Source organism: Camelina sativa, chromosome 5 (genome assembly GCF_030686135.1).
Source record: "Camelina sativa cultivar CO46 ecotype springtype chromosome 5, ASM3068613v1".
NCBI lineage: Eukaryota > Viridiplantae > Streptophyta > Magnoliopsida > Brassicales > Brassicaceae > Camelina > Camelina sativa.
This window is the reverse complement of record NC_141884.1, coordinates 19,413,751-19,435,560: the sequence shown is the minus strand read 5'-3', so window position 1 is coordinate 19,435,560 and position 21,810 is coordinate 19,413,751. Positions and strand designations below refer to the sequence as shown.

Below are 21,810 nucleotides of genomic sequence, written 5' to 3'. Positions count from 1 at the left end.
CATGCAGCTGATGATGATGGTGTGAACACAAAGCTTGTTTCATTGAACATTAATGTTGAAGTATCTATTCTCATGAAAGTTTCAGCTGTATCATATTATAGACGTGGTTTAATTAGCATTGCTCTTTTTACGTCTTTTTGGATTGTTTAACCATGGATCATCTAATATGTTTTAAAGGTCAAGATTTTACAACTCTTTTGCATTGATTTTGATAGATGACTTGTATAAAACCCTTATAAAACAACAAGAACTCTTACAAAAACATTAACAGTAAAAAAACTTGCATTAATCGTCTCTTGGATGATAATGTCTTCTTTTTAACATTTGATTTATTAGGTTTAGCTTATGAAATTTATCTGCAATTAGTCTTAGCTTATTAGACACACTAGGGGGGTGTATTCAAACCATGATTTTAGAGAATTTGATGGGATTTAGGAAATTTAGAATTTTGATAGATTTTAGGGAAGTTCATATGATTTTCTGTAAAATTCTTTCAAATCCCACCTAAAACCATGAGATTTGGATTTCTGTATTTTTAACTAAACAAATCCTCCAGAATCCTAAAAATTATTAAAATCCTAATCTACAAAACTGTTTTGAATAACAGTGGATTTTAAAGTAGATTTTTAAATCATCAGTTTAATAACCAGAGATTTTAATGGATTTTAAAGTAGACTTTTAAATCATCAGTTCAATAACAGTAGATTTTAATTGATTTTTTAAAATCCATGATTGAATAACATAAAATTTGTAAATTTCACACAAATCACTTAAAATGTCAAGTTGAATACACCCCCCTAGGATCTTCATAGTCTCAATATTTAATCTACCAGTAATGTGAGACAGTGAGAGCGTACTTAATCATTGCTCTAGTGATCATGGAATGCAATAGAATCAGCGCATTGCAAAACCTTCCTACCAAGGATTGAATCAAGAAGAGCTTTTGATCGACTTGATGGAGGAACCTTTAGTTAAATAATAATATGGCTCAACAGCGGTGGAATCTATAGATCACTGTTTTGTGTGGCTATTCTCCACTAGATGATGGTGGCAACCGCCAAACATAGAAAATTTGGCTTTTGGTGAAATCTTCCGAGAAGAAATGAGGGATGTGTGAGATTCTAAAAACAATGAGTAACGTGACCCTTTTTTTATATCCCTTTGAACCATTTTTTTTTTCATTTTAATATAATCGAATTGGTATAATTGTAGTTATTAGTTTAAAACAGGGTTTTGGTCTTTAATTTTTAAAAAGGTGGGTTAGTCTAGTTGTCCAATTCGATAATGTGTTGTTCTACTTATTTTAGCAAAGAATTTTGTCAAACTAGGTTATATATATTTACTTAAGGGAGATTGACACAATGACACACTTTCTATGAAACTTTTTTCATTTTAGACACTTTATGATATTGAGTCACTTTTTCTATTGTTCACTATTTTTATGACAAATTTACCCTTACTCAAATATAAATAAAGAAAACAAACTAAAAAGTAACCAAACCAAATATCTTTTTGTTTCTATCTCATTCTTCTTTCTTACTTTGTTACTTGCTTTTTCTCTCTCAAACAAATAAAAAAGTAAGATTTAAGACAACTCTCTCTTCATTTCTTGTCTTTTCTCGTATTTTACTTTTCTCTTTTTCATTGCATGTTTTTTTATTCTCTATATCCTAAACTTTAGATCATAAACCATAATCAGAAATTTAATTTCATAGCAATTTTAACAAATGTAGCCAAGTCTGAAGAATTTTTACTAGAAAACCTGAAACTGAATAATTTTTGACTCCTTGTATTAGATTCTTTATAAATTTCCAAATTCATTGATGTTGTTCTTAATTGATAAAGAAAGATTTGAGAATTATATCACTGGTTTTTGTGCTAGAAACATCTGGAAAATCATAAAGATTAAAACTCTCTAACCAAGTGTTAACTAGAATTGTCCACTTTTTTCTATTCTTCACTTTTTTCTTTATCTTTTTCTTTTCTTGTTTATCTCTTTCTCTCTTTGTAATCATTTTATTTAATTATTATGACATATATTTTCAATTTTGTTTTTATGATTAATTATAATTTTATTTTTTCTACATTTTAAGATCCATTTTACTATATTTAAAAATAAATAATTGTATTATATATAATCCAATTATAGTTGAATATTTGTAAATTATTATGTGGATACTTATTTGTAGATACTTTTTTATGGATACTTATTTGTGGATACGTTTTTGTGAATATTTATTTTGTGGATACTTTTTTGTGGATACATAAGAATGCCTAATTAACATAATAATACATTGTTTCCAAGAAGAATGTTTCTCTACTAGTGTCCATTATGTATTGTTTATGTTGACAACATTCTTTACAAAATTGGTGTCCATTAATTTGTATGGAGCGGATTGTATTTGTATCTTAAAAACTAGGTTTGTATAATGAAAATTTGATGTCATCATGTGGATGAGGTGCTATGGATACTGATTAGTTATACATTATCTATTTATATTTGAATAATTGTTCGCTATAATGCGGATGGTTAACATATCTAGATGAATACTTACTTTTGGATGATCAGAGAAAAATATATGAATACCTAATTATCCAATTATAGTTGAATATTTGTTAATTGTTATGTGGATGCTAAAAATGTCTTATTATGTGGATACGTATTTGTGGATACTAATGTCTTATTTGTGGATATTTATGTGGATACTTATTCTAAAATCAAATCCACATGGATGATGAGTTATACACGTCCACTAAAACCTACTTGTATTTTGGTGAAACAATCGTTGTTAACTATCAAACAATTTTAACCTCATCATATCCCCTAAAAAACTAAGTATGAGACCGTTCATTATATCCTATACTAAACTCTAAGCCCTAAACCCTAAAACCCTAAACCCTAAATCCTAAATCCTAAATTTTAGATCATAAACCATAATCATAAATTTAATTTCATAGTAATTGTAACAAATGTAGCCAAATCTGAAGATTTTTTACTAGAAAACATAAAACTGATGATCAATAACATATGAAAAAGATTTGATGGATGATAATATATACAAGGTAGTAGGTACCAACCTGCACTATGTGCGGGATATAAATCAATTTAAATAAATTATTATGAATAAAATTATTATTTGAGATTTAAAATTTGTTTGTATAAAACAAAATATGTAAGTAAAGTTTTTTTCGTTTATTCAAATTTACATTTGTATTCTGTAAAATATGTTTCACCCGTGAAATATTTGAACTTAGAAAAGAATTTCAAGGTGGTGTAGAAAGTTTTGATGTATTTTTGTGTTTCTAAAAATCAAATTTACATATTTTATGTTTCACATTATTATCTATATCACTATACCATTAAATAGATAAAACAATATTCTAAAACTAATTGATTTAATTTAAACTAATCTTAAGTTTAAAAATGCGATGAGAAAAATGATAAAAGTGATAAATAAATGAATTTTTTTTTCTTGTTTGTGAAATGTAATTTACTTTTAATAAGTAAATAGGTTATGAAAATGATAATTAAATACATTTTTGGATTTAGTAGTTTATGAAATTTTTCATTTTTAAAAACTAATAGAAAAAACATTGGCTCATAATATTTTAGTGGCATATTTATGTAAATAACTATGAGAAGTAAGGGTATTTATTAGAAAATGTACAGGAGCTCTGTGAGCACGATACCTCGGTTTTTTTGTGAGAGTGTTTCTCTATTAATATATAGGAGATATGGAACATGAAACTAAATAATCATAAACATATAAGCATCTGGATTTGATTTTGTAGATGATAAATATATCAAAATATAAAAATTTAAAAAGATATAAATGTGGCTAAGGAATATATATATTGTTATCCAATACTCAAGATTATTTAAACACATATATCAAAAAAATGGAGTAAGATAAACAAATAAAATAAAAAGTATTTGAAAAGAGAGAAAGAGTTAGAGAGGGTGAGAAAGAAAGATAAAAGAAAGAAAATAGAGTAAAAAATAAAAATAAAAGAAAGATGTGTGTTGAGAAGTAATGTGTTTGGAGAGAAAGAGTTAAAGGGTAAGAAAGTAAAACACTATAAGAAAAGTGTGTGGTGGTCGAAAAATGTGTTAGAATGCAATTTTTTTATATAAAAGTGTGTTAGAATGCAAATATTCCTTTACTTAAACTAATAGTGATATCTCTTGAAACTATAATTGAAGGGCAAACTTCGGCTAACCTTATTGCTAAGATGATAACATCGACGAGAGACAGAAGGTTCTATTCTTATATGGCAATTTATCCACTTGAATACTGAACTTTTAAGTAGAAGTTTTTCTTTTTGCTGTGTCTTTTGTCTTCCTCTCCCTCTCTCTTTCATTATCTCTCTCCAACTGCAAAACAAGTTTGTAACATCACCTCAGAAAAAAAAATAACTCTCTCTCAGATTCTGTCAACAATGCTACAAAGGACGTAGTAGTTTTCTCCATATCTCTCTCACACTTTGTATCTGGTTTTTTGTTCTTCTCCATCTCTCTCTATTCTTCTCCATATCTCTCTCTCAAGACCTCGTCATTATCTTCTATCAATGTTTAATGGAGTCATGGAGAGGCATACCTGACTTGGAATGTCTTATTCGATGTAAAGGAATTAATTGTAGGGAAAAAAACTAACTCATATTAAGAGATTAATTACTAAACTAACTCATAAAATGTGAAAGTTAAATGAGGTATTTTCTTGCATAAAATACCTTTTTTGCTTTGTTAGAAAAAAATTAAAGTCAAATTTACCCTCTCAGCATTTAAAAATAAAATAAAATAAAAATTTCGAAAGTCTGTCGGATTTATAGATTTTGAAAATCTGTTGTGACAGATTTGTTTGTGTACGACAGATTTCTTTTAAAGATAGTTACGACAGATTTATAGATATTGGCAGATTTATTTTTCACGACATACACTTATTTATAATGACACCATAGACTTTTATAATATATGGCAAGTTTGATATAATGTCTGGCAGATTTATTTTTCACAGTTATTTCAGATTTTTTTTAATTAAAAATCTGTCATAATGTGAGAGATTTTTTAATTGAAAAATAATTATTAGTTTGACGTCTAGTGATAACAGATTTGTTTTACGTTACGACAAATTTGTTATTTTAACCAAAAATCAGTCATTTGATAACAGATTTATAAACGTTTTAAAAAATCCCTAAGTTGACCTACGTGAAGACTATATGTTATGGTAGATTTGTTTACGTTGTGATAGATTTTTTTTTTTTTGTATTTCAAAAATCTGGTGTTTGATAGCAGATTTATTAGATGTAGAAATAGTGATAACAGAGTTGTTTTATGTTATGACAGTTTTTTTCTTCCAAAAGTCATATTTTTGTACATCATCAAAGATATATATTTAAACCATATTCTTATAGTATATATCATATTTATAAATATTTTTTTAAACATCATATTTTTATAAATCAAAATTTTAAATCCTATTTTTATACATCATTTATCTTTTTTACCAATTAAATTTCATTAATTTTTTATACATTATGTTTTCTAACTATATTTTTATATATTATATTTTTAAAAATATTAAATATTTTTAAAACCTCATAATTTATACATTATATATATTTTTAAAGCATCACTTTTAAAAAAATTTATTTTTCTAAATCATATTTTTTTTTGAAGTTTTAAATATCATATTTTTTTTACATTACATTATATTTTTCATAAATCATATTTTAACAATATTTTTATACATTATATTTTTGTTATGTTTTTATAAAACTTATTTAAAAATAAAATTTTAAACATCATATTTTGAATATTTTTTTACATTATATTTGTAAATCATACTTTTATATATTTTTATTTCAATAAATCATATTTAAAATATATATTTTTAAACATTATATTTTTTAATCATGTTTTCATCGTTATATTTTTTTATTAATCATAGTTTTAAATTATATTTGTATAATCTATTTTTTTATTAATCATATTCAAATTATATTTGCATACATTATATATATATATATATATATTTTTTTTAAGTTTGAAAGAAAAATTTGGTGGGTTTTTAGTCTTTCTACCTAAAAATTGTGTCATTCTAGTAATGAGATATGATGGAATGTTAATCTAGCAATTGATTGCTAAATTTGGGTCAAACTGGTCTATTTTTACTTAATTCAAAGAAAAAAGACTCAAAAAATAATCAGACAAAAAAAAAACACAAAGTATGAAATGGTGGTGGTCCAACATGTATGGCAAACATTCCTATTTTGACAAAGGACATAGTGGTATTGTACAGCTCAGATTCTTGCCCACAATACAAAAAAAATGGTTGATTACATCAATTAATTAGTATCACAAAACTAAATGATATCAATTTAAATGATTTATTAATAAATGATGCATAATTATGTGTTTTAGCTTGATTTGTTATTATTGATGTTCTAATAGAATAATTCGACATCAGTTCAATAAAAGTGACACAATTTTATTTTAATTTGCATCAATTCAAAAATATTTAATTGAAAATATAATTTACATCACTCAATATAATATGTGATATACAAATTAAATATACGTGAGCTGATTAAATATCATTTTATCATAAACCAACATACACACCCGTGATACTAACATTCGTATACGTGATGAATATACGAATATTCATTTCACAATATACGAAAAATGTAAAAAAATGAATATATGTGTTTTAGCAATATATATATAAAAGGGAATATATATTCATACCAATATATGAATATATGTGTTATAGCATGAGTTGTTATTCATTAGTTTGTGTAGATATATATAAAAGGGAAAATATATTCATACCAATATATGAATATATGTGTGTTTCGCATGAGTTGTTATCATTTCACAATATTTAATTAAATATAATAAATATACATGATATAATAAAACCGTGATGAATATCATTCGTACAATACGTGATACTAATAAAATATCAATTAAATAAATGATACAAAACTGATATCAATAATAAAATGATGCTAATTCATACATATTTGATATAAATTAAATAAATATATGTATTTCAAAATTTTATTGATATCGGTTGGCCATGTATTGCACAGATCAATATGAAGTCACCTACACCCTCTCACGTGCCTATAGTCTCCAACCAATAGTTTCAGTGTATATTATTATTAGGGAATTATTATCAGTCTCCAAACACTTATATTATTATTATAAGTGTTTTGTTTTGCATAAAGTTACCTTTTTAATATATTTTCCTGTAAATGGCTACTACTGTCCACCATTAAAACTTTTGTTTTTGTTTTTGAACACCAACCCACCATTAAAACTTTTGTTTTTTTTTCCACCTTTGACCTCTCCTTTTTATTGATTTAGTAACGTCTGATTGCTCTCACAAACAAACCAAAAATTTTCAAACCGAACCAAAATAAAACTTGGTTCATGTCACTCTTGTTGAAAGTCTGATTGCGGCTACGGTTCTTTCGTATTACTTCTACCCAGCCAAGTGGAACCGAGAACTGACTTAATAATAATTTTCTATACCATCTAATTGATTGTAAGACTAAAAACATAATAAACAAACTAAATAAATTAATATTGGGCTGTATCATAGAATATATTGTATATTTTCATATTCTAGATAACTATAACAAGAATAGGAAACTGAATAACTTAACCCCCAAAGTTTACTTGGTACACAAGTTAGATTCTCTTGTATAAATATAGGGCTGTAATTGTATTCTGTTTAATAAGAAAGTGAGAGAGAAGTTTATTCTAAACCTAGCCGTTTCTAGTTTTACAATGTACAAAATATTATAGTTTTAGGGGTTCACTACTATTTCGTTACATATAGAAAATATGAAAATCCATTAACCTTACTACACCTAGTAGAGACTGTTGGGATACAATCCAAGTCTCACATCTGAAGTTTGAAGGGACTATCATTAATATATAAAGGGTTAGGGTCAATCTACTAATTGCCAATTGGTTTTTAGTTAGAAGCCCATGATAAGCCCAAATTTAACATGGTATCAGAGCTCAAGGTTAAAATTCTGGTGGACCTAGAAGAGTGGATACGGATATGCCTCTTGTTAACCCGAGTAATGGGGGCCCAAGAAGGGGTTTATTATCGATCCAAGTGGGATCGGTTCAAGATGGAGTTATCATCTCGAGGAGGCGAGTTAATATCCCACATGTGGTCCTTGGTTTGAAGGGAAGATTGTTGGGATACAATCCAAGTCCCACATCTGAAGTTTGAAGGGACTATCATTAATATATAAAGGGTTAGGGTCAATCTACTAATTGCCAATTGGTTTTTAGTTAGAAGCCCATGATAAGCCCAAATTTAACAGAGACCCTATGAGAACGATTTGTAACATCACCTCTCTCCCTACACCTATTAGAACGTGGAACCGGAGAACGATTTGGTGTATCAGTAGTCTTTTGTCTTCTTGTCCCTCTGACCCTCCCTCCCTTTCCCTTTGAACAAAATGGTTGCTTTTTTTTTTTTTTGTGCACCCAAATGGTTGCTTAAAATTAAAAAACTTAAAAATATTAAGTTGAACAAAATTGGGTTGAATATTATTCAATCCAGTTATCTCCAAAATAGTGGTTGAACAAGTTGAATATTTTTGTTGTATGATCAGTATATTTTTTCAATTTTTTAAGTTGAATGAATTGAATAGTTTTTTAAAAAAACTTCTTCCACTACAACAAATATCTACATTGATAGCAGTAAACGTTATAATAAGGCATTCATAGTTTTTTCACAAACGCTATGTTAGGCCCCTGTTATCGTAAGTACCACACATACCGACTATAGCAGTACTGCAATGCTTTGTTATCATGCTTTTCTAATTTTTTAAAATAATGTAATAAGTCATTTTTCATACTATCATAGAAGCTTCTACCATAGATCTATAAAAACTATGTAGTTTATTTTACAAAATTTATTTAAATTTATTTATATATAGATATCATATTTCATAAATCATCTATATATAATATAAATATTTTAACCAAAAAAATGTCATACATAAGATCATACCAAGTTTTATCTTAAGTGCAGCCAAGTATATCTTAAGTGCAGCAAGTATTGAAACAAAATAAAACAAACATCCTAAGTGCCACCAACTAGATCTTCCGTTGAACTCGTAACACCAACAACTGGATCTTCACGGCTCTAGTCACACCATCCTCGTCCTTCATCGCCTTAACTAACGATTGTACCTGTGTTCAAGGAAAAGCAAAGCTCTTTCATATTAACTTAATTAAGTCCTTAACTCAAGGCTAAAAAACTAAGAGAAATTCCAGATTATTAGACATTACTACAACTTTGTATAATTCAACTTCTTCCATTCAAATGGTGAAGTTGGTTGAATAATTTTTTACAACATTTTCAATTGTGCAACCATTTGCACCCATAGTATTATTGTTTTAAGGGTATATTGTTTGGTGCACAAAAAAAAAAAAAAAAAAAGGGTATATTGTTTTAAGATTAAGACATAGTCAGTTTCATTACATATATTGTTTTAAGATTAACAAACTGATATTGAAGAAGGAAAGTGGGATTAAAGTAGTGAATTACTTTCTTGAGAACTCAGCAGCCCTCAAGAAACTGACTATGTCTTTCACACATTCTTCTAAGGTGATTCAAGAGCCAGAGAGCTACAAGAAGCCTCTTACACCCAAAAAGCTTTCTCCCAACTGTCAAGTTTTCATTCACTGAATGCAGCTGATAATGATGGTGTGAACATAAAACTTGTTTACATTGAACATTAAATGTAGAAGTATCAATTCTCATGAAAGTTTCAGTTAGCTTATGCTTATCATTTTATAGACAGTTGGTGGCACTTAGGATGTTTGTTTTATTTTGTTTCATACTAGTTATGTGAGAGCGTACTTATTCATTGCTCTAGTGATGGAATTCAATAGAATCAGCGCATTGCCAGATTCTCTGTTAACTCAGATAATCTTAAACCTTCCTACCAAAAGATTGGATTAAGAAGAGCATTTGATTGACTTGATGGAGGAACCTTTGGTTAAATATTTCTGGACTTGACTTAGAGATCATGGAGTTCCCACTTAATGGTCAAGTCTTTGTGAGCTCCATGAAGAGATTTATGTAGACTAACAGAATAATGAAAAAGTTGAACTCAATGATAAGTCAGGTCCAGGAACATCTAAGGAAAAGTCAAATATGGTGTTAATTCTTGGGAACCATATGAAGGAACACTGGAACAGAGATAATATCAGTGATTTTCTCACAACTGAACCATTTTATTAACCAGTTGCGACCCGGTGACGATTCATGAACACTAAAAGGCATATCTCGAGTCATTTTCATACAAATGCATACCTTAAAACCACACAAATCCGTAGAAGGAAACTGATAATAATAACTAAAAAAGACCACTCAAATAACAATTTTCATCATCATTACCAAATAAGAGATCCGAACTTAGAAGAGTTCAGTTTCCTTGTGGGTATGGATCACACAGTCCGACTGCGGGTAAGCCACACAGGTCAAGACATAACCCTTCTCCATGTGACTATCCTCGAGAAACGAACCATCAGACTGGTCAACTTTGCCAGTCACAATCTGACCGGCGCAAGTGGAACACGCACCGGCTCTGCAAGAGTAAGGCAAGTCAACTCCAGCCTCTTCAGCTGCATCCAAGATGTACTGGTCGTCTTGCACCTCGAACTCATCTTCTTGACCATCAGGTCCTAAGAGCTTGACCTTGTATACAGCTGACATCGTGGCACCAGAGTTGGCTGAGCATTTTAAACCAAAAGATCTCGAAACCTTGTTGGTTGATCCAACTGATAAGTTCTTGTTGGTAATGAGCTTGTTAGTTGGCTGACTTCTAAGAACCGCCTTGGTCACGCTAGTCGAAGAAGAGATTCGCACAGTCGCCATATTTTCTTTGTTTTCACCTGCGTTTACAAACAAGTTCACAGTTCAGGGCTACTTGCAAACATTAATCAAAACATAAATCATCTTTTTTGAGTATGTCCATCACAAGTAGCAATGGAAACAAGAACCAAAAACAAATCTGTTCCAAATAGCTAAATATGATGTGAAAATTATACTTTATGGAGCGTAATGAGAAGATTCAAGCTTAAAAGCTATATTAGACCTGCACTCGATGCTCCAAATCATACTTATAAATCTCTAAATCATGTTTAATTATTAATAAGATAAACTCTTAACTCATCAAAGAACTTTAAGGAAAAAAAAAAATATTTAGATGGACTACTTCAACAAATCTCAAAATCAATCAATCGCTTTAAATCAAGAAAAAATTGCAATTAAAAAGATGATTAGAGCATCTGTATCTGAATATAATCCAAGATCAATTCGGTCACTATCATCAGATAACGAAAACAAAATCGGCAGATATTTGAAATTTTTTTGTCCCCACAACAAGTCAATAAAAGAAAAAAAGACAAGTAGTAACATCGATCATCATCAGATCAAAAGACTCAAGAGAACACCTGATAGAAACATCAAAGTCTACGAATCTGAGAATATGAAAGGTGAAACATACCGAGAGAGAGATTAAGGGAGGCGGAGAGTGCGAGAGAGGTGGTTTGGGTTGGTGGAGGTTTGAGAGAGAGAGAGAAGGTGAAAGCAAAATATATAAAAAGGGGACGGCAAGGCAGCGTGGCTTTTGGAAGGCCGTGACGGCCCAACTTGTGCCATCTGACCTGAGACGGCTCTATATGTTCTTTTTTCCTCCCATGATTTTGCTATTTCATATTAAAAATTATGTAAAACATCATATATTATGTCGGATTCATTTTAATTTTTATAAAATAAAAGTTTTGTTATATAATAAAAAATTTATGAGTTAGTTTCGTGAAAGAGAAATAAACTGTATTATAAGATTTTTTTATACGTAATTAAGCGGAAAATAATAACTTTACTTGATATATGAACATGTTTGATATTTAATATTTAGATGTGTACTTTGAAAATACTTTAAAATAGGGAAAATAACCAAAAAAACCTGTAACTATTAATAAAATATATGACAATACTCTAAGGAACTTGGACCCTAATTTTCTTGCATTTATATTTTTTTCTTAATACTATAAAATTACAGATATTTGGTCCATTATGTTTTTTAGGTTCCAAATTAAATAATATTTACCGCGAAAACATATTAAATTAATAATACATATTTTAAGTATGAAAGTCTTTAATTGGTTGATTAAACTATTTTTAAAATAGAGGTTTATAACAAAATGGAACATACTATTTTGAGATTTGGGTACAATGTTTGTTTGTTATAATAATAACAAGTGGCATTTTGAAAACTTACTAACAACTTACAAATTTTCTAGTTATATCACTATGTAATATAAATTTTGTGAAAACTAAAAGTAGTATAAAGAACACTTGCGTTGCGTAATGGCTTTTTGTTGATGGATGAGTGAGACCAAAGGTCAAACTGGGGGAACTTGGCAATTTTCACAATCTTACAACGGGCGTCCCTTGACTCACACCATTGGACGTATGCAACGCTTAGGACCTACCCTAGAGTGGTGTTTTATTTCTTTAGTTTTCTAATCATGTTACTTAATTTGTTTCTCTATTAAACTATTATATGTCGACACAAACCGACGAGACTTGAATTATTTGGTGTCCAATCTTCTCGTTTCTCTTATTGTCTAGTAACAAAAAAACCGACTAGTTATTGAACCATACATGTGATTATTCAACTAAATCACGAAATCAAAACTTTTTTTTTTGTTTTAATAGAAAATATCAAAATGTTTTACCACCTTTAAATGCATAAAAAGACTTGATTATTCATCTAAAACTCTATTTGTAATTGGGATCACAAACCCACATCAATATAATAACCGTATTTTGTGTTACAAAAAAACTAGTTTTAGGATCGTGCTCTGCACGGTAGAAAACAATTATATGTGTGACTAACCGACACTAAAAGAAAAATAATTGTTTTGTCAAAAAATTGTTAGTGGAGATTTTGGCACTCATAAACAATTGAAGACCTCTGTTTTTCTTTCATTATTATGTGCTGAGCTTTAACTGATAACTCATGAACTTCACCAGGACTTTTGTATGTTGTACTTGTATACTTTAATTGTCAAATGATGAAGATTTGAAGGTAAATTCATGTGTTATTGATTGTAATAGAGTTTAGTGTATAGATAGATACTATTTTGATTTTGATACCAATCCCTTGTTTACTCGTCTCAGGTTAACATCTAAACATAGAATATACTAAATCTTACGTTGTCTCCATTGTAATATATGCCTTGGTCGTGTTATTACATAAGAAGAAGTTTGTCAAATGACGAAGTTTGATTATATTGGTTAGCTTTGTTATTTCCCTCCTCATTGTCTCCCTGCATACTTCTTTATGGTTCTAAGGATGCATCAAACATGGTTCGTTGTCTTTGACTCTGTCTTGTTAAGGTTTTATGATAGCTTTAGTTTTTGTTGTATCAGGAGCGGGATCATTCAGGTTCGGCTTCGGGTCTTCGGGATCAGCTCCAACTCCACCAAGGATACTATTCTAGTGTTTCACACGGTAAACTCGGTAATAGTATAAAAAACAATAAGAATAAGGTCCATGCAACTTAGCTGAAACGAGCAAAATGCGCAAAGAAATAGTTGTGCTTGCGTAAGTTGATTATATTGTCTGTTCTTTTGTCAACGATTATATTATATAGTCTGTTCAAAATATCGAAAATATAACGAAGAGAAGCAAATACATATTAGAGAGTGGACCTAGTTGAACGTTGATAATTGGAGGTGGTTCCATCGCTCACGACCTTGCCTAGCTAGTAGCATCATTTTAAATGAGGAGATTTCGAAATTGTCTACCAAAAAAAATCAGTAAAACCCATTCAACTTGCGAGAAAGGAGATATTGTTTTGGGTTAAGATCATTTGAACAAAATTAACATTTTGCAAGCCCTGAGCTATCATCTAAGCATTGTTTTATAATGTTGATCCTTGCCTCTTCAATAAAGATGACACAGTAACTATAGAGACGATATTATCTTTTGTTGAAGATAATTAAAGAGAAATAAGCTTTCGATTCGACAACGCAGAACACACCCTTGATCTTGGAGACTAAACCAAAGGAATCACGCAATCGAAAGAAAACTTCAGTACAGACTGTACAATACTGAACAATTCAAGCAAAAACCAAAATATAAAGGCTTTTGCTTGCAGTCCATTATCTGCGTTCTTGAGAGAGAGTTTTACAGAAGGTATCAAAGAACAAGAATGAAAAGTTGATACATCCAACTATATGATGTAAGGAAATTACCTAGGTATCTAGATATATCTAGATAATTACCTAGATATCTCATAAATTTGTGACTTATGTAAGAGCAGTCCCATTGCACAACTCTTTGGGATGTCTCTGATTAAGGTTGGGAGTCCATTCTGTTTTTGGCCATAAGATTATGTCTGGAAAGTTAAACAATGGCAAGGTAAAATTAAAATTAAATCTAATGGTAGATGATAACTGTTGCTCAGTTCAGACAGTTTTAATGTAATTTGCTTCAGTTCTTCATATTCTTCTTATTCTCCTCTTTCTTCTTGTCCACTTTCCTCTGCTTCTCTACTTACAAAACATTTTTAATAAAAATTATATAAAACACCCATATTTAGGGATGTCTAATGGGAGAAGAAAAAATAAAATCAAGGGGATGAAGATCAAAACTTAAATTAATATTATTTTTAATATTATTAAAAGTTAGAGACACTAATTTGAGGTTGTGCAATGGGTTTGCTCTAAGGAAACTTTTTTCAAACTAATAAAAAGCATATTTTAAGAGGGAAAATGATAGTTGAACAGAATACTGCATAATATATTGTCAACCAAAAACAACTGCTAATTTCAATCCAAACCATATCCAAAGAAGGCACAGATCTCTGAAACAAAAACACAATGCAAAAATTCTGAGATGGAAGGAGTAGAGAAGAGAGAGAGCTCAAAAGATTCTTTGTGGTGGTCCCATGGTGCTCTTCAAGTACAAACACCTTACCTGCAACAGATTCAAATCAATGAGCAGATTAGACAAAGATTTAGATAGAGATTATACACAATCATAGCAATTAGACACCATCATATGATTTAGACTAACGTTTTGCCAGTTCTTCTTCAAGAGAGAGACAAGGAAGTTGACGCTCATTTGCACATTCTGGAAAAGCTGCTTCTCTTCCATGGAAAGGTTACCAACAGCAACACCCATACATAGAACTTTCTTCAACTGGAACTTCACAGTCGCTTTGGTCTCGTTCACCTTACCTTCCAAAGACTCTTGGTGACTCACTAGAGTTGGGAACTTACCTGTTCATCAATCAAGACCAAAAAAAAAAGAAGAAAGTTCAGACAAAAGAGCTTGAAAATGAGACCATTATCAGGACCAATTAGACTCAAAGTAACTAACTGCTCAATCGAGTTATAGAAGAAACTTGCCTGCCTTGTTCAGACCAGGACCAAGAAGACGAGGAATCTGCTTAATGACAGACTCAGAAGCCAAGAAAGCATGGTACTTCTTGGCAAGCTTCTTAACAAGCTTCTTGTTCTTGTTGAGCTTCTTCAAAGCCTCAACATCCATGTAGTCAAGTCCCATTTTCTCAGCCTATCATAAACAAACAACATAACTCTTGCCTCAATCTCCGACACAACACTTGCAGAATCATAACAATCAAATACGATACACAAAAATAAGCAGAGAGATTTGAAATCACCTCTTCAACATGCTGAGCATCTCCAAGCATACAGATCTTCATTTTGGGACGAGGAATGTGAGGGAGCTTAACAGATCCACTGAAACGCTTGTCCTTTTGTGGGTCGTAGTTCTTCAAACCAATCTGAAGCTCCACTGTCTCCACAAAGTTACGCTTCTTCTCATCAGATTTGCCCTTGATAGTAGTAATGGCTTCTCTAACAGCCTCACTCTGAAGCTTACTATATCACAAACAAAACCATTTCACCAAATTAGATTAAAGTAATGTACTTTAACGTTCAATTAAACAAGCAACATCAAAATCTATGATCCATTGAGCAAACTACTCTCTAAGCCATCAATCTTAGCAAAATCAGCCTACACTAAACCTATAGCAATAAAAGGCGCAAAGGAAAGATTTTTTAAAGTACCTCATCTTGAGTTACTTCTCAGTTCACGAATCTCAGTTCCTGGAAACGATAAAGCAAAACAATAAGAGATCAATTAGAGAGAAACAAAAATAAGAAAATGTTCAATTTAGAGCTAAGACTCTTGAAATGACTTAGTATTCAGATAAAGCCAGCAGAAATCGAAAACGTAATAGTGAAAGGTCATGAAATTACAACGAACGAAAGAGACGAAAAGAGAAGTGACGATGTGTGGAGAGAGACGAACCTGTGAATGGTGAAGGAAGCGGAAACCCTAATTATGTTTCAGAGGCGGCTGAAGATTTTATACCAAGGAAGATGAACAAATGAAAGGAAGACTAAAAACCTAGTTGGATTGATTTCGTTTCATGATGGGCCTTTGTTACACAGTTGGGCCGGGTTGCCTGTGATTATTACTAATTGGATATATGATTTTAATGAACTTGAAAATTCAAACAAAATTATGTGTTATTAATATGTGTTATTGGTTCTATGATTTATAAATACTAAGTGAAAAACAGAAAGATTCAAATTCAAAGATAAAATTTTTTATTTCTGGCAGGTGGCGTCGGGGTCTCTTCCTGTGAAGGAGCGGATTGCTCATAGGGGAATTCGGTGTGATGTTACGTGTCAACGGTGTGGCTCGGCAGTAGAGACTATCAATCACGCCCTTTTTGAGTGTGCACGTTTGCGTTTGGTCTGGGAGTTAGCTCCGGTCCAGGTGTCTTTGACTGGTTTTCCTTTTGGATCTGTGTATTCAAATTTAGCTTTTCTTTATTCCAACACTTTTACACATCTGGGGGGACCGGGTATTGGTTATTTATTGCCTTGGATTTTGTAGACAATTTGGAAAGATAGGAATAAGAAGGTCTTCCAAGGGATTGAGGCAGAGCCAAATGATATTATGATTCAGGCAACAAACGATAAACTTCTTTGGGAGGAGGCAAAATATGTTTCTGAAAATTACTTGGTTCCCAAGGTTGTGGAGGAAAGAAGTTCTTTGCCTCGCTGTCAGGTCGACGGCTCCTGGAAAGGTTCAGATCCGCTGGAAGGTTTGGGTTGGTGGTATGGTAACAATGATGATAGGACGCTACTTATGGGGGCTCGCAGTTTGCGTCGTAGCCCCTCTCCTCTTCACTCGGAGTTACAAGCTTTGTTATGGGCTATGGAGTCTCTTAAGATGCTGGGGATAGATTGTTTCAATTTTGAGTCTGATAGTTCCGAATTGGTGGCGATGGTTCAGGCACCCGACGATTAGCCAGCCTTCTCCTCCTTGCTAGAAGAGTTTATCTCTCTCAGAGCATCATTCTCATCCTTTACCCTGTCCCAGATTCCGAGGACGTTAAACGCGCGCGCAGACTGCCTGGCCCGCTCTTCTAGATCTTTAGTTTCTGAAATTTCTTTTGTAAACTCTTCTCCTCCAAGTTGGGCAACCAACTTTGGAGTCACCTTTTAATTTATTTAAATGTTTGGTTGAAAAAAAAAAAAAAAAATTATTTCAAAATCACAAATCATCAATCCAATAAAAGTTCCTAAATTTTTTTATTAAATAAAAAACATTAATTTAGCTCATTATTTGAATCTCTTAGGCCATCCTTATTGGGGGAACACCAAGGCTGTTCTAAACCCAATTAAATTAGAAAAATATTAAATAGTTTGTTTAGAACTTTTTTTTTGGTCTTCAATAAGAACAGATTTTTGCAGAGTTCTAACTCGACGTGGCAGTCCGTTATTGGTTGATTTTTTTTTGCAAAGGAGAATATATGGAATAAATTTGGACATTAAACTATGTATTAATTAAATAAAATATTTGTGTGCTTTAATTAATTAAGTAATATGTTTGTTTGTTTGGTTTTTTTTTTTTAAATGTTTTTTTGTTTCATAAAAATTTAGTATTGTATTTTGAATTTTAGTAAAAGGTTTTTAAGTTTGCAATTTAAATGTTATTTTTTAAAGTTTTTATAATTGTAATATGTTTAAAATTATTATATTATTAAATCTTATGATCTTAAACATGTTCTCCCAATAATAAACTTCTTAACAAAATATCTAAACTAATGATCTTACATTATTTTTATAATATTTTTATTCTAAGAACACTCAAAAGTGTTCCCCAATAAAGATGCCCTTATATGAGTTTTTGATTTGATCAATCTTTATGCATGAGAAAATTTGGATGAAACAATGACACTTTGAAAACATTTGATGGCCGATAAGTTTGAAATAAAGTTATTCGATAATAATATAATATAAAGCTAATTAGTGATAGTCATGAATTTTTTTTAAAAAGATCCATCAGACACAGAAACTTGTATCAAGCCATGGTATAAACCCAAGTAACAACAACATTAAAGAATCATTCCAACAAACGGACAAACAAAAACAAAGAAATGTTAATCACCTCCTTCGACATGTTTCAAGCATAGGCGGATATTCATTTTCGGGCAGGAACGTGTGGGAGCTTAACAGATCCACTTAAACGCTTATCTTTCTTCTCCTCGATAGTTCTAATGGCTTCTCTAATAAGAGCCTCAGTCTGAAGCTTCTCCTTATGTTTCTTCTCTTTCATGATAGTTGTAATGGCTTCTCTAACAGCCTCACTTTGAAGCTTCACTGTCCCCTTAGAGTTATGTTTCTTCTCCTCAGATTTGTCCCTAGTAGCTGCAGTGGCTTCTCTACAAGCCTCAGTTTGAAGCTTACTACTATATAACCAACAAATCCATTTCACCAAATTAGATCAAGCAAATAAACAAGAGCTTTAAGCTGAACCATGTGATTAAGCAACAACAACTCTCTAAACATATCAATCTTAGCATGGTAATATATAAACAAACAATAAAACTATAACAATAGAGATCTCTATATAAATATTATTCATATTGAGTTCCTTCTCCTCAGATTTACGCCTGGTACATGAGATATGATCATACATACAATTGAGAAATGGTATCCTTCTCCTCAGATTGTATGTACCAACGACCAAACCCATTGGAACTCAGATTTACAGAAATACGACATATGATCCATAGAGCAAGAAGACAACTACGTACAAACTCTCTAAGCCAACAATATTAGCAAAATTAGCGAACACTAAAACTATAGCAATAGAGATCTATATGAATATTGGTAGAGAAGCGTGTAAAAGAAAGCTTTTTGAAGTACCTCATCTTTGAGTTTTATTCTCAGTTCACGAGTCTCTGATCCTGGAAATTCAAAAAGCTAGCAATAAGACGAAACGAGAGAAGTGATGATGTCGGAGAGAGACTAATCTCTAAGGTGAAGAAAGGGGGAAACCCTAATCTAGGTTGGGTGTATATTCATTTAAAAGTAAATATTATATATTAATTAAAATGCTATGATTATGATATAAAAAGAATTTTTCAAGATATTATGATTTTTTAATATTAAAACCATTAAAAAAGATTGTTTACAATAATCTTATTATATAAACCTTGGTTCTCAAAGTTAGTAGCTCACCAGATCGTGACACGGGTTAATTTTAACGATCAGATATCAAAGTTAAAAACTCACAAGATCATGACACATGTCAATTTTAACGATCAGAGATCAAAGTTAGTAACTCATCAGATCATGACACATTTCAATTTTAAAAAGTTAGTAACTCACCAGATCGTGACACATGTTAATTTTAACGATCAGGGATCAAAGTTAAATATTCACCAGATTATGACATGTGTCAATTTTAACGATTAGAGATCAAAGTTAGTAACTCACCAGATCGTGACATGTGTCAATTTTAACGATTAGAGATCAAAGTTAGTAACTCATCAGATCGTGACATATGTCAATTTTAACGATAAAAAATCACAGTTTTCAAGCTTGGTAAAACAAAACATAATATAATTGTAATCTTATTATATTAAAAACAAACAACTAAAATAAATATACTATGTGTCATCTATATCAAAGTTTCACTGTTACAAAGATTCTTAACCACTACCTGGTAAAATAAATATACTATATGTCATCCATATTTGGTCGTATAATTATACTATATAACCTAGCACATTAAATTTTATGTCTTTGTTTGCACACAAAAAAAAAATTATGTCTCTATGGTTAGCCAATTACGGACATTGGGTACTGCAAGAAGATTTGTGAAGGCACATGCAAAGAAAACGAAGATCATGGAGAACCGATCTTTTTATTATATTAAAAATCTTATTATATAAAGTTGGATTTTCAAATTAGCCACATGTCAAGTATACTGATGAAATGTTGACACGTGTCCAAAATTATTATTTTTCAAAACAGCTAATTGAAAAATAACATTAAATCTAAATAAAATTTACATGTTTATCTATAAAAAATTCTAAATCAAAAAGGAAAATTAACAAAACTAATATATTTTCTATTGTAGGCTACTTATGTTATACGTGTTTTCTCAATAAGAGTTTGACATGTATAAACAAAAAAGTAATTCACTAAGCATGTATATTATTATTAATAAATTATATCAAAAGAATAAGTTGAGAATAATTAATAAATTATCCCCCTCTCCAGGATAATGTCGCCCTACTTTTGATTCGGGTAAAAATAAGTTGAGAATTTATGATTCGAGAATATTTGAGACGAGGTCATAACTTTAAATTGTTTTGGTACAATTAGATACTTCTGAAAAGTAAATAGGTCGTTGATCCTTAACGTGATTATGACATATGTCATGTTTTGGATTGTATATAAAGTTTCTATTTTGTATATCTGAATTATCTAAGACTTATATATACCATCATGATTATAATTTTCAAATTTTTATTTTATTATATTATATTATATTTCTTTCAATTTCTCAATTTTTATTGGATTAGTCATAAAATCATTGTAATTGAGTAGATAGTTTTCACCAGTTGTTCATCCAATATATTTGGAGTAAAAAAAAACTTCATGGTTAAAGAAATTATGTTACAAAACAATTTTAGTAATTATAAGAACTATAATTATGCCAAAATGAAAGTAAAGCAACATAAAATTTGTTTAATTTGTTTAGAAGACATTTTATAGATGGTGATAAAGAGTATACTTTAACAATAAAATAATTTTGGGTGTAAGAACATATTTTCAATGGTAAAACATAGAGTAAAATTGTATGTGGTTACTTATTAGATGTTGCTTTGATGAATTTGCTGCATGTAAAATATTATGTGAATAAGTTGTGAAACGTTTTTTAAATTTGACAATAATAATATTTGTAATGATGAATATTTGACAAAAGTTTTAGTGGGATAGAATTTAGCTTTAAATTATGATAATATACTAAAAATATAGAAATATAAATAAATGTATGAAGGTAAATACAAATATTCTCTAACTTAAATTATTTATATATTTACTTTAGAAAAAAAATTCTTTATATATTTTTGAAAAATTGTTTTAGATTTAGGATTTATTTTTTCAATCAATTTTTAAACCCGCACATCGTGCGGGCCCTTATCTAGTATAAAATAAGGTCTAGTATTCACTAGATCTTAATTCGCAGTACATGTTATTTGTGACTAAATTAATTTAAAGTTGTTTTTATTTGTTAATTTTGTTTATTTTGTTTAGTGTTTAAGATTGTATAATTATATTTTGGTTGTTAATTTTATGATTTAACCTGAGGCTTACCGCAAGAAAAATTTGTTTTTTTATATAATATTAA

General features: G+C 30.2%; 4 protein-coding genes across 5 annotated transcripts; 1 reads left to right on the top strand and 3 right to left on the bottom strand.

Annotated features, from left to right (window-relative positions):
• Window positions 1-10,255: 10,255 nt before the first annotated feature.
• On the bottom strand, window positions 10,256-11,845 carry LOC104786976 (ferredoxin-3, chloroplastic). The gene is made up of 2 exons (XM_010512462.3): window positions 11,551-11,845; window positions 10,256-10,936 (listed from the first exon to the last, which is right to left on the bottom strand). The coding sequence occupies exon 2, from the start codon at window positions 10,917-10,919 to the stop codon at window positions 10,458-10,460; it is 462 nt and encodes a 153-aa protein (XP_010510764.1). The 5' UTR covers window positions 10,920-10,936; window positions 11,551-11,845; the 3' UTR covers window positions 10,256-10,457.
• A 2,866-nt stretch (window positions 11,846-14,711) lies between these two features.
• On the bottom strand, window positions 14,712-17,582 carry LOC104786975 (large ribosomal subunit protein uL1y). Of its 2 annotated transcripts, none has more exons than XM_010512460.3 (6): window positions 16,399-17,582; window positions 16,155-16,193; window positions 15,746-15,965; window positions 15,471-15,636; window positions 15,136-15,341; window positions 14,712-15,036 (listed from the first exon to the last, which is right to left on the bottom strand). In XM_010512460.3, the coding sequence occupies exons 2-6, from the start codon at window positions 16,157-16,159 to the stop codon at window positions 14,983-14,985; spliced, it is 651 nt and encodes a 216-aa protein (XP_010510762.1). In that variant the 5' UTR covers window positions 16,160-16,193; window positions 16,399-17,582; the 3' UTR covers window positions 14,712-14,982. The 2 variants fall into 2 exon arrangements, with proteins under 2 accessions (XP_010510762.1, XP_010510763.1); XM_010512461.3 differs by having other exon boundaries at window positions 16,347-16,449.
• LOC147944042 (uncharacterized) lies at window positions 16,523-17,409 on the top strand. The gene is made up of 3 exons (XM_087512430.1): window positions 16,523-16,540; window positions 16,714-16,872; window positions 16,993-17,409. The coding sequence occupies exons 1-3, from the start codon at window positions 16,523-16,525 to the stop codon at window positions 17,407-17,409; spliced, it is 594 nt and encodes a 197-aa protein (XP_087368556.1).
• Window positions 17,583-18,432: 850 nt separating the features above from the next.
• LOC147944041 (large ribosomal subunit protein uL1y-like) lies at window positions 18,433-19,447 on the bottom strand. The gene is made up of 2 exons (XM_087450442.1): window positions 19,314-19,447; window positions 18,433-18,853 (listed from the first exon to the last, which is right to left on the bottom strand). Exons 1-2 carry the CDS (start codon window positions 19,316-19,318, stop codon window positions 18,586-18,588), a joined length of 273 nt encoding a protein of 90 aa, XP_087306568.1. The 5' UTR covers window positions 19,319-19,447; the 3' UTR covers window positions 18,433-18,585.
• Between the last annotated feature and the right edge of the window lie 2,363 nt (window positions 19,448-21,810).

Bases quoted from the DNA above. Each gene is read 5' to 3' on its own strand.
- LOC104786976 (XM_010512462.3), bottom strand. From the start codon at position 10,919: ATGGCGACTGTGCGAATCTCTTCTTCGACTAGCGTGACCAAGGCGGTT.
- LOC104786975 (XM_010512460.3), bottom strand. The intron at 15,637-15,745 runs GTGATTTCAAAT...TGTTTATGATAG, and splicing joins ATGCTCAGCATGTTGAAGAG to GCTGAGAAAATGGGACTTGA. The intron at 15,342-15,470 runs GCAAGTTTCTTC...ATTGATGAACAG, and splicing joins TCCTGGTCTGAACAAGGCAG to GTAAGTTCCCAACTCTAGTG.
- LOC147944042 (XM_087512430.1), top strand. The intron at 16,873-16,992 runs GTGTCTTTGACT...TGGATTTTGTAG, and splicing joins GGGAGTTAGCTCCGGTCCAG to ACAATTTGGAAAGATAGGAA.